Source organism: Carex rostrata, chromosome 26 (genome assembly GCF_964058835.1).
Source record: "Carex rostrata chromosome 26, lpCarRost1.2, whole genome shotgun sequence".
In the NCBI taxonomy this organism is placed as follows: domain Eukaryota; kingdom Viridiplantae; phylum Streptophyta; class Magnoliopsida; order Poales; family Cyperaceae; genus Carex; species Carex rostrata.
In genome coordinates this window covers 1,506,301-1,518,771 of record NC_135943.1, presented here as the reverse complement: position 1 = coordinate 1,518,771, position 12,471 = coordinate 1,506,301, and the positions used below count along the sequence as shown (strand labels likewise).

Below are 12,471 nucleotides of genomic sequence, written 5' to 3'. Positions count from 1 at the left end.
CTTGCACAGGTGGCAAGTGCACTAAGTACAGTAACAAATGAATTATTCAGATTTGATTTGATGAGATAAAAAATTTATGATTGGTAATAATTCGGGTATAATTTGAGAAAGATTCGGATTACAGGAGAGCAAAAAAAAATGTTATGAAAAAATTCATAAAATTCACAAATTATTCGGAATTAACTGAGTTAAAATTCAGTCAACTGAATAATTTAACGTTCAATTCAGCATAGCGAAAAAACAAATTATTTGAATTTAATTCATGAATAATTTGTGAATCGTGTCCTGAAAGCTTCTATAATAAGTGTTCCAATCAAGATCAAAACATTATGCACAGCATTGCGCAGGGGCACTAAGTGAGTAGGTCGAAAGTGACACGAGGGGGTCCTTTTTCATATGCCTCGTAATATCTTTATTTATCTGTGGAAAACATAATTAGTCAATGGGTCAAGGTTTCATGACGAGCAGCGTCGCTTGGGCTTCCTCCTGCCAGGCCATGATTACTCTCGGATCACAACTCAGTGCCATGAGCCGATAAAGGTATTGAAATACCAACCGTTTGGTTTCTCTACGACAGTTCAAATTCTTTAATATAAATGATTTATGCAAATTTTTAAGTTTAAACAATAATATTTCTTAATATAACAAATTTGACAAATCTTATGTTTATTTTCTATACTCAAGTGTTTACTAGTTTGGACTGAATAAATGTGTTTAGTCAAATGAAAATATTGGAAAAATATACACTCAAAACGTCTTTAAACAAAGAAATTAATCTAAGGATATTAAATGCATATGTTCCGGCTGAATTTCATATATTTTTTTAAATGTACGCGAGGAGCTCTTTATCTGGATTTTTTTTTTTTTAGTTTTTTGAATATACGCATTTAGCACATGTTTAGAAATTAGACATTATGTTGTTAAACTTTTGAAATCAAACATATAGTTTTTAAAATTGTGCAAACCGTAATTAACACACAAATTTCTCTTCTTGATAGATTAATTTTTAATTACTATTTATCTTAAAAAAATATCCTTAATTTTTTTTTTTTTTCAATTTTGGACATTTTGCGCATGTGTTTATGACTCAATTTCAAATTTCAGTGGAATCTCATAACTCCAATGTAATATATTAGTTTTATTACATGTCTATTTAGGCTTGTATCATTTACTAACATCAATCCCTTTTATTTTTATGCCAGTTGACTTTCTACTCCCACAAATAATGTATAAAATATCACGATAGCTTGATGGTGGAATGATAATGGTAATATAGAAGGATATCACTACCAAGGAGAAAATTGAAGATGAAGAAACCTTAACATTTAGAAAAAATAAAAATTGCAAGTCAAAACTGAAATGTAACAACAATATCAATGGACAATTTATCTTTTATCTACGCTAATATTACATAATAATTGTACTATATATGTACCATATTATCATTGTTTGCACATGTTATTAATTATAAGTAATACATACATACATACATACCCATAATAATATTAATTGCCACTATATCGATCATAATATATGATATATGGATTTATCTGACGTGGTACTCCATGAGCAAGCAACGGCTCATGCGTCTCGTGTCCTTACTGTGTATTTATACGGGTCACTCGGTACCTGCCACATTCCTGGCAACCGTTCAGTCTCTTCTTCTCTACTCTCACTCTTTCACCGATCAGTCTTTTCTATAATTTCCAATTACAATGTCGAATCGAGGTGGTGGCGGTCGTCGTGGCGGCGGTCGCGGCGGGTATGAAGGCTACCCTAGGGAATCTCAGCCCCCTCCCCATACGTACGGTCGTGGCAGAGGCCGGGATGGTAGTCAAAGGGGCCGAGGTGGTTTCACGCCTTCTCCGGCAGCGCCTTATACACCGGCTCCTCCAACCGAATCGAGTCAAAGGGGCCGAGGTGGTTTGGCACCTCCTCCGGCAGCGCCATACACACCGGCGCCTCTTACTATGGCATCGTCAGGATCAACCGGATCCAGTCAAAGGGGCCGAGGTGGTTTGGCACCTATTCCGGCGGCGCCTCCTACTATGGCTTCGTCAGGATCAGCAGAATTGAGTCTCACCCGAGAGACAGAGCGCCTGAGTCTGTCTGAGAAAAAACCAGTGGTGGTGACACCAGGGTCTTCCTCGGCAATTGTTCCGGCTCCGGTGGATGCGCCTCCTCGATCGAGTAAATCCATTGGGTACCCGGACAGACCGGGGTTTGGAAGAGCTGGGACAAAGTGCGTCGTCCGAGCGAATCACTTTCTGGTCGAGATTACCGACAAGGATCTCTACCACTATGATGTAAGATCACTATTTTTTTTTCCTTGTTTATGTCCTTAATTTCTCTTACGACTTTGATTTATAGCTACTTCTAAATGGTTTTTTTTTTGCTGTTTGTTGTTTAATGCTTGAGGAAACCGCTTTTGAATATTTCTTTTGCTGGTTTAGTACCATGGCCGCGTGGGTCCTGGTACAACGTTTTCATCGCGTGGGTCCGTCCAATGATATGTTTTTACCGCATAAGCAATCTATTTTTAACTAATTAATTTGATCAGCATTAATTAATTGCTCCGTGCCATTAATAATAAAATATTTTCACTTTTGCAAATTGGAAATCCAATACATTCTTACATATCTCCATTATTGTAATAAATGGAAGCCTCCATTATTTTCTCAAATCATCCATAACTTTAATTTAATATTTAATTTAATTCTTCAGTAAATAAAACTTCCAATTTCATCAATTGTTGTTCTTTTTGCAATTTTGAACGTCTCTTATCAACTAATCACATAAAATGTACAGTTGTCAATTCTAAAGATGACAAACATTATATATATCGTCCAGATTTATTTATTTTTCTTAACAATGCAAAATACAATAAAAAGAAGCAAAAGTCAAAAGTAAAAGAAGTGTTATTATGACCGCTAAATTTTCTATGCTTCTTTGTCTTAAAAAATAGGCACACCATACTTTTTAAACTCGTAGACATAGTACATTTTTCACTTTTTCAGGTTTAGGTTTAATCTCAATGTTGGTGCTGACTGATCTTTATTAGATACGAGTTTAAGGTTTACTTTGTAAACTTTTAAAAGTAACAGTTGTGCTTTTTCTCTCCATAGTAACAGTTTAAGGTTATTTTATTGTCTATCTTTTTCCGCAGTAAATCTTTTGGGGCCCATTTGGAGCCTTCCTGTGTCGTGGGAATTTGTGCTGTTTCTTGTAGCCATTGGGTGGATTATTTTCCTGTAGGTGGGGTAGGGGTTGTCTCTTCCTGTCTGGTATTATAATGTACCAGTGTTGTTGCGTGATTTTTGTTTGCTTTTAGATTAAAAAATTACACAAGTATGTTGATATTGTCAACGGCACCAAATGGGAAAGGGTATCCAGTATTCACAAATAATCCTCAATCAATTGACATCATCTGCATTTAATGCTCATTCTGATTATAATCCAGGACGTGCGTACTTCATAGTATTAATTAATTAATTGCTATAAACAATGTCGCCTTATAGTGATCGAATCTGTATCAATTATTGATGTTACATATATTAATTTGTAATATTTTTTTTTGTTAATTATTTATATTCAGTAGCAAATTAATTTTATCGGAACTTATTAATTATTGCAATATTATTATTTCTTATGTAACATATGTATTTTTCAATATAAAAATGTAATTCGGAAAGTAATTGTTAATATTTCTCTAGAATAAAATTCATAGTGAATTGTTGTGGAAATCCGTTACTATGAAATACTATGACCGTTGACTGGCCTTTATGGAGGGATCGGTAATATTATAGTTGGTCAGGTTTAGCTTACAGTAACTTGCGCTAACTGGTGCTGGTTTTAATAATTGCAGTACACATTTGAAACTTTGAGTGTAGAGGGAAAAAAAACATTTACCACCTTGAGAAGCTCTTTTTTTTTCTAATAAAACATTTACTGTTTACTTATTTTATGCTCTCCTTCCCCGGAATTATTTGTGCTTATTAAAAAGGAAAGGTTCTTGTTCTTTAGCAAGAGGAGTATAATTCACTGGACTACAGATATAACACGCATTGACTTCTTTCTGCTAAAATTGTATATTTTTTGTGCTTTTAGAGTTCAGTAGAAAATGCTATATGTGGCTAGGCCTTTGTTGGCTTTTTTTTGTATTATACCTCCCTGTGAATCTGTATAGTTTACTTCAAATATTAGTTATCAGTACTTAGAAAGTAATGGAAGATAGAGAAAGAAAAGGATGACAAGAATCATGTTAAATCTCCTGTTTTCTAGAAAGCTGATTGCACAGTGCTGAAATGTGATTTGCATGAGCAGTGAAATATCAGCTTAATCATGTCCATTTTACAATTTCTAGTTTCTAATATAGCTTGATATGAAGTAAAATTACTAACTATTACCCAATCTCTGGTGATTTAAATAATCTTTATAGGTGGCGATTGTTCCTGAAACAACATCACGCAATTTAAATCGGTCAATAATAACTGAGCTCGTGAAACTGTACCAGCACTCTGACTTGGGTGGTAGAACACCTGCTTATGATGGCCGTAAGAGTCTGTACACTGCAGGTCAATTGCCATTCCCTTCAAAAACTTTTGTGATCAAGTTGGCAGAGCTAGATCGAAAGGCCAATGGGTTTGTGCTTTATTAATTAAACTTAGAATTTCCTTTTTATTTAGTAGTCACCTGCTGTTTCTTTTATTTCTTATCTTGATGTGTGACTTCTCAAAATGAAGGCGTGAGAGAGAATTCAGGGTCACAATTAAATTCGCAGCCATGAAGGACTTGCATCATCTCCATGAGTTTCTGCAAAGTAGGCAATCTGATTCACCTCATGAAACTATTCAAGCGTTAGACGTGGTTTTGAGGGAATCGCCATGCACCAAGTATAGAAATCTTTTTAATTGTATTTTCATTCTTTGTTTTCATCCTTGTATATTTTGGGCCTGTATAAGAGTGACATTTGCTTTCTTCACATGACCTAGGTATAAAACTGTTGGAAGGTCATTTTTCTCTCCTCAATTTAGTACCGGTGAAAATCCCGACCTTGGAGGTGGAGTTGAGTATTGGCGTGGATTCTACCAGAGTCTACGTCCTACTCAAATGGGGTTGTCTCTTAATATTGGTATGGCATCATGTTAATATCTTAGTTTTTTTAGTTGAATTTTCAAATTAGGAGGGAACTAATAATCTCTGTATCTGATCAGATATTGCTGCAACATCATTTTATAAGGAGGGACATCTTATGGACTTTGTGGCTGAGTATTTGAATGTTCGTGATTTTCGTGATTTCTCAAGGCCTCTCGGTGACCATGATAGAATCAAAGTAATTAAGTCTTCCTTTTGCTGCTTGCACTTTGCTTTGATCTGTTTATGGTACTAACATTTACAACATTTTATAGCTTAAGAAGGTTCTCAGAGGTGTCCGAGTGGAGACCACTCATAATCCAGATCTTCGAATCCGATACAAGATCAATGGAATATCACCTGGTCCAATAGATAGAATAACGTATCTTTCTTTTCTCCATCCCTACCTCCGTTATCTCTCTTTACATGTTCCATTGTGATGATGAGAAGTTGATTGTAGAAATTTTTATTTTCTTAGGTTTCCTGATGAGAATGGGGCTAGCTTGTCTATTGTACAATACTTCCGGAATAAATATGGTGTTAACCTTAAGTATCCCAAATTGCCATGTCTTCTGGCAGGCAGCGATAGCAGGCCTAAGTACATACCAATGGAGGTATGTTTCTTTGTTTTCTTCTTATGATCTTTATGTCTGGAGTAAGCATTGTGCTCATTTGGGTTGATTTTGATACATATTATTCTTTGTAGGTTTGTCAAATAATCTCCGGTCAGAGATATGTCAAAAAGCTGAATGAACGACAAGTAACCAACATATTGAGAGCTACTTGTAAAAGACCACATGAACGTGAAGCTAGTATTTTAAAGGTGTGATCATTCTTTGCTCTTTTCATTTCTTTTGAATTTACTGGGCATGCGTCTGATTATTAATGCCTCCTTTTTTATTTAATCATGTGATATTTGCAGGTGGTTAATGGGAACAACTATGGCAGTGATAATTTTGTTCAGGAGTTTGGAATGAAAATTTACAATCGAATGGTTTCTGTTGATGCCAGAGTACTCCCCCCACCAATGGTACTGAGAAACAGATACCATATAAATAGCCTGGATTTTTATGCATATACTAACTATTTTCAATTTTTTTTTTTTTAAATTATTGTCATTGCTGATGATTAATGCAGTTAAAGTATCATGAGTCCGGAGAACAAAAATCATGTCAGCCAGTTGTTGGACAGTGGAACATGATGAAAATGGTAGTGAAATGTTTTTTTTTTCCTTTATACATTTTAAGTTACCTTAAGGATTATTTTGTGAGGAGGCTGGCTCCTAACAATTTCTTCATCTAGAATTAAAATCTGTGAAATGTAGAAAAGAACCTAAGTTCCATTTTTTTTGGCAAACGGTATATCTCATAGCTGGTTATAAATACTAGAATTTGCTGGTAGTAATTTTATTATGATTGCTTGATACATGGCTGGCTCTTCATAGCTGGTTATAAATACTAGAATTTGCTGGTAGTAATTTTATTATGATTGCTTGATACATGGCTGGCTCCTAACAATTTCTTCATCTAGAATTAAAATCTGTGAATTGTAGAAAAGAATTTAAAAGTTCCATTATTTTCGGCAAGTAGTTGAACTCATAGCTGGTTATAAATACTAGAATTTGCTGGTAGTAATTTTGTTACAATTGCTTCATACATATTTCATTTGTGTGTAGAAAATGGTGAATGGTGGCACTGTTAACAGTTGGGCATGCTTGAACTTTTCTCGAACATCCGAAAGAGAAGTCATCAAGTTTTGTGAAGATTTAGTAGCAATGTGTAGCCGCAAAGGAATGGTTTGTGCACAGCTGTAATTACTTGCATCTACACATGAAAATCTTACAATTTTACTCTCTGATTCCTTACATTTTTTATTTTATTTTAAAGGTTTTCAATCCTAGACCCTGCATCAATCTAATTACTGCTAACCCAAGAAATTTGGAAGCTGCCTTGAGAAATCTTCATCAGCGTGCCTCAAGTAATGTGCCAAATGGACAACTAGATTTAGTGATTGTTATTCTGCCTGAAATCCGCGGCTCTTATGGTAATATCTAAATAAAATTGGGCTTTATGCTAGTGTTGTAGTTCAAATCCAGTATAAAATGTCTATATTTTCTGATTCGTGCATTTATGTAGTTTAGTGTTAATGCTTTAACAGTAGCGCTTTTGCATTCATGACAGGCATGATAAAGAAAGTTTTTGAGACTGAGCTTGGTGTCATATCCCAATGCTGTGCACCAAAGCACGTTTCCAGGTGTAATCCACAGTACTTGGAGAATATTTCTCTGAAGATCAACGTTAAGGTATGTTATATATATGATTCCATTTGTTTTGTGTTTTGATTTAAACTTTAACAGAACTAAATTACTATTAGTTGAACAACACCCTCAAACCAGTTTAGGACCTTGTTCAAATATTCTTGGTTCAGGTTTTGACTTCTTCATAAGCTCATATGATAGTTTGTTCAATCAATCTTGCTACAATGTGCCTTTATTAGGTTGGAGGCCGCAATACCGTCTTAGAAGATGCACTGAGTAAGTCTAAGGTGATTCCGTACTTGACAGATAGGCCCACCATTATTTTTGGTGCAGATGTGACACATCCAGCTCCTGGGGAGGACTCATCTCCTTCAATTGCTGCCGTATGAAAATTCTCTGTTTTCATGACGATTTCTTGTCAAATTAATTGCAATTATAGTAGATTATACATTTTTTACCTACTTGCATTTGTTGTAATGTGCATAGGTGGTTGCATCAATGGATTGGCCTGAGGTCTCAAAATATCGCGGTGTTCTCTCTGCACAAACTCACAGGGAGGAAATGATTGAGGATTTGTTCTCTGTTGTTCAGGATCCCAACAAGGGACCGCTTGCTGGTGGAATGATCAGGTAAGTTGTCTACTTAAAATTACATTGTAGCATTTTTTCTATGTCATTATTAGTGGTGTTTGTAATTAAGATGCTAATAAACTGTCACTCTCTTGTTTGTAGAGAGCTCTTGATGGGCTTCTATAGATCTACTGGAAGGAAGCCTGAGAGAATCATCTTCTACAGGTTTGTTTTGTAAATTGCATTACAAAACATTTTATGTCCCAATTACACTTCTCTTTCCCTCATTTGGTGAAAATACAACTTTTCATGTTTTGTTGTTGTTACAAAATTTGCAGGGATGGTGTCAGTGAAGGACAATTTAGTCATGTCCTATTACAAGAAATGGACAAAATACGAAAGGTTGGCAATACATTATTACTGTAGTTTCTCTAATTAATTTACTAAATTAACGATTGTTGCTGCTTGTTTTTATAATTTTTTATATTTAATGTATTGTAGGCATGTGCGTCTCTTCAAGCTGAATATCTTCCGCCTGTGACTTTTGTTGTTGTCCAGAAACGACATCACACTCGCCTTTTTGCTGAGCACGGGAACCGTAATGCAACTGACAGAAGTGGAAATATACTTCCAGGTATGACACTTTTTCTGGCTTTTATTTTTCAGAAAATTGTCTTACATAAAACTATATTTTTCAGGGACTGTTGTAGATACAAAGATTTGTCATCCAACAGAATTCGATTTCTATTTATGCAGCCATGCTGGTATACAGGTATTTTTCGATTTCAACATGTTTTTTGGTACTTGATGCATTTTTGAATCTTTTATTTCTGTCAGTTATTTTGTTGTTGTCTTTTAGATCGGATATATAAATTTTTTACTTTGTATTTATCATAGGGAACTAGTCGTCCTACGCATTATCATGTTTTGTATGATGAAAATAACTTTACTGCCGATGGTCTACAAACACTGACAAACAACCTATGTTACACGTAAGTTATATTTGCAAAATAAATGTTTACATGAATTGAATTTTTCATATTATTATGTCCATGACATAATTTTTTTTGTATTTTTTTTTGTAGTTATGCTCGATGCACTCGCTCGGTTTCAATTGGTACGTGTGATTTACATTGGCTACTTCCTTTCATAAGTCCAGAACAAGACACAGTAGATAGTTTGACATATATTTTTTTTAATTTATTCATGTACATTCATATTATATGTATGATTAAATATTTCAACATTTTGTAGTGCCGCCTGCATACTATGCACATCTTGCTGCTTTTCGTGCCCGTTACTACATGGAGGCTGATCAGTCTGATGCATCGACTTCAATTGGAGACAGATCTCGTGAAAATCCAGTGCCAATACGAGTGCTTCCTAAGACAAAAGAAAATGTGAAGAATGTGATGTTTTATTGCTAACTAGTGGGTTCTTAATATTGATATTATGTTATGTTTAGTCTTAAGTTTTTGGTTTGCTGGACATAGTGGATGATCAGCATCATTTTGGTAGGAACATTTGGTTTGACTCTGCCTACTATAATATTTTTGGTGGTTTTTTTTTTTTTTAAATGTCTCTCGGCTTTTGTGGATAAAACAATGATGAATGCGGTATATATGTGGATGTTGATGAACTATATTGAGCTACTATTTGACAACTGTATGGATGATAGTTTATTAGAACTAACATGTGGATTTTGGATGGAACCTCTATTTAAAAAATAGAAATTGAAATGGTTTAAGGGAAAGAAATCGATTAATGAAGCAATAGATGGTTGATTAAAGGGATAAGGGAAATAAATCGATTAATGAAGCAATAGATGGTTGATTAAAGGGAGATGCTATTTTGAGTGCAAAAAATTTAACTTCGAGAGGAAAGCATTTTTTACATTATAGCGCTCCCAATTTATTCTTATTTTGAAATCTTTAATATTCTCTACTTGCACTGGTTATAAACAAATATCAATGTGTACTTTATATTTAGAGAATTAGAGAGCACTAACTTAGGTTCACAGAGGACCTCAATATTTAGCATTTTCACTAATATGATTTATACAAAAGTACGAAAGAACTTAGTTATTAAGTGAAGTATATATTATAGTGATATATGAAACTATTACAAACTCGAATTACTTGACAGTGTTGGGAAAGAATCCACAATATTGCTCAAATCCATTTTTTTATTTGCAAGATAATCAACATTGAACATTATATACAATGTACTAATCTTTTTAGCATAAAAAAATTGGTTTATAAGAAGAATTGTGCCTATATTTTTTTCAATTTTGATTAACAAGAATTGGACGCAAATATTCAATAGGCAATTCATTATAACAAGAAGATTTTAATCATCAAGAAGCAACTAGTATTTTACTGCCAGCAAAATATAATTCAGATTTTGGTTAAAAAAAGTCAAATAACTTCATGGCATTCAAGTACTTAATTAATATAAATCACAATTGGTCTTCAAAAATCAATTATACCTAACCTAGTGAATATACAATCTCATCATCAACATTATATTCATTTTCATAAGCTTTCTTGTGATCAGAGTCAAAAATAAATAAAAAATAATATTGAACTAAATGAACATATGAGAAAGATTTTTACAATATGATTCATTTCATTATTCAAAGAGAAATATTTTGAATAGGACAAGACTAGGGGTGGCAATGAATCGAATCGAATCGAACCGAACTTACCATAGGTTTGAGTTTGGTTTGAATTAATTTCGAACCGAACCTGGTTTGATTCGTTTCGAACCGAACCCATTTCGAATCGAATTAATTGCGAACTACACATTTTTCAAATCGAACCCGAATCGAATCATGAACTAAATTATTTTTTAGCAGCCCTAATTATACCGGTAGTTGATACATTAATTTTTTCTTGCGGGACAAAATTCACATGGCTTCCTTTTACCGGTATGAACTATGAAATGAGTGTTTTTAAGTTAAAAAATTATTCATGAAAAAAATACACCAGATACGGCTTTCCTGGTATAAACTATGAGAGACGACCGAAGAAAGAGGAGAGACAGTCATCTAGGTCGGAGAGAGGAGTGACAGCCGGAGAGACAGCCAGTCACCGAGAGCGTCGGCTAGATTTTAGAACTAGAGGGAGAGTGAGTTAGGGAGAGGTGAAGAGAGAACTAGGTTATTGAGATTTGAGAGCGAGGGAGTGTCGGCTAAGTTAAATTATGACTCTCTATTTTGGATTTTAATTTCATCAGGTAAATGGACGACCGATGTTATTATGAGATTCGAACCATAAAAGTAACCGAACCCATTTCGATTGAACCAGGCTAGGTTTGAGTTTGGTTTAAATTAATTTCGAACCGAACATGGTTTGATTTGTTTCTATTCAAACCCATTTCGAATTGAATTAAACTCGAATCAAACCCGAATCAAATCACAAACTACGAATTTTTTTGCCAGCCCTAGACAAGACTAGCTGTATTATGAATGAATTAAATGTTTCAGTTTAAAGTAAAAAAATAATAGTATTAAATGAGGGCATAATCGGTATAATGAAAAAAAAAAATTTTGTCAGCTCTCAATTTTGTAAATTGAGCATTCAGAATAGCACCTCCCAATATCACATAAATGATAAATGGTCTTGATAAATAATATTTGTATTATGATCAAATTACGTTATTTATTGAACTTTATTAATAAATTTTATGAAATATTTATTACGATATATCTTTTTATTCTAGACAAGAAATTATTTCGAATTGTATCCATTTTATATCCAATCAACTAACTTTTTCCGAATCAGGAAATTACGCCGCTGAATCTGTAAAGATTTTAGATGTATCCTTAAAAATTTCATAGCAAATCATAGAAACAGTGTGGATTTACAAGCAAGAGATAGCGTGCCTTTGCATTGTTTACTTGGTATGCGACCGAGAGAAATTTGTTAAAAAAAAAAAAAAAAAGTTAAACAAAATGAATTGAAATTAGCTGATTCGAATAAAAAACAACTAAAATAAGTTTTTTATAGTACTGGCCATGCGAAGTTTGGAAAAAAAAGGAATGAATATCCGGTAGGTACTAGGTACCCAACATTTGATTTAAGAGAAAATTGGTTATTTGCCGCTTCGAAACCTTCAAATTGTAAAAATGTCACTCCAAACTTCATTAATTCCTAATTTTGTTATTTATACTCAATTCTTATACTATTTTTTTATTAAAAATTAATTGAAAAATACTGTTTTGAAATACGTATTTCATAATTGCACAATCCAGTACAGAAATACGTATTTCAAAACATTATTTTTCAGTTAATTTTTAATAAAAATAGTATAAGAATTGAGTATAAATAGCAAAATTACAAATTAATGAAGTTTGGAGTGGCATTTTTACAATTTCAAAGTTTAAAGTGACATTTTGACAATTTGAATGTTTTGGAGTGACATTTTGACAATTTTTCCTTGATTTAATGTTGGTAGCTGGGGAAAAGAAATAACTTAACCTGACTGCTATGAACTGAGTCACTGTGATTC

General features: G+C 33.7%; 1 protein-coding gene across 1 annotated transcript; it reads left to right on the top strand.

The window, feature by feature from the left end:
- Positions 1-1,630: 1,630 nt before the first annotated feature.
- On the top strand, positions 1,631-9,614 carry LOC144544258 (protein argonaute MEL1-like). The gene is made up of 23 exons (XM_078292709.1): positions 1,631-1,848; positions 2,014-2,306; positions 4,439-4,641; positions 4,743-4,892; positions 4,992-5,131; positions 5,214-5,332; positions 5,409-5,515; positions 5,612-5,747; positions 5,840-5,956; positions 6,056-6,163; positions 6,271-6,342; positions 6,809-6,928; positions 7,020-7,176; positions 7,314-7,435; positions 7,630-7,773; positions 7,877-8,019; positions 8,122-8,184; positions 8,298-8,361; positions 8,461-8,593; positions 8,658-8,731; positions 8,857-8,951; positions 9,045-9,076; positions 9,214-9,614. Exons 1-23 carry the CDS (start codon positions 1,716-1,718, stop codon positions 9,384-9,386), a joined length of 2,898 nt encoding a protein of 965 aa, XP_078148835.1. The 5' UTR covers positions 1,631-1,715; the 3' UTR covers positions 9,387-9,614.
- Positions 9,615-12,471: the final 2,857 nt, after the last annotated feature.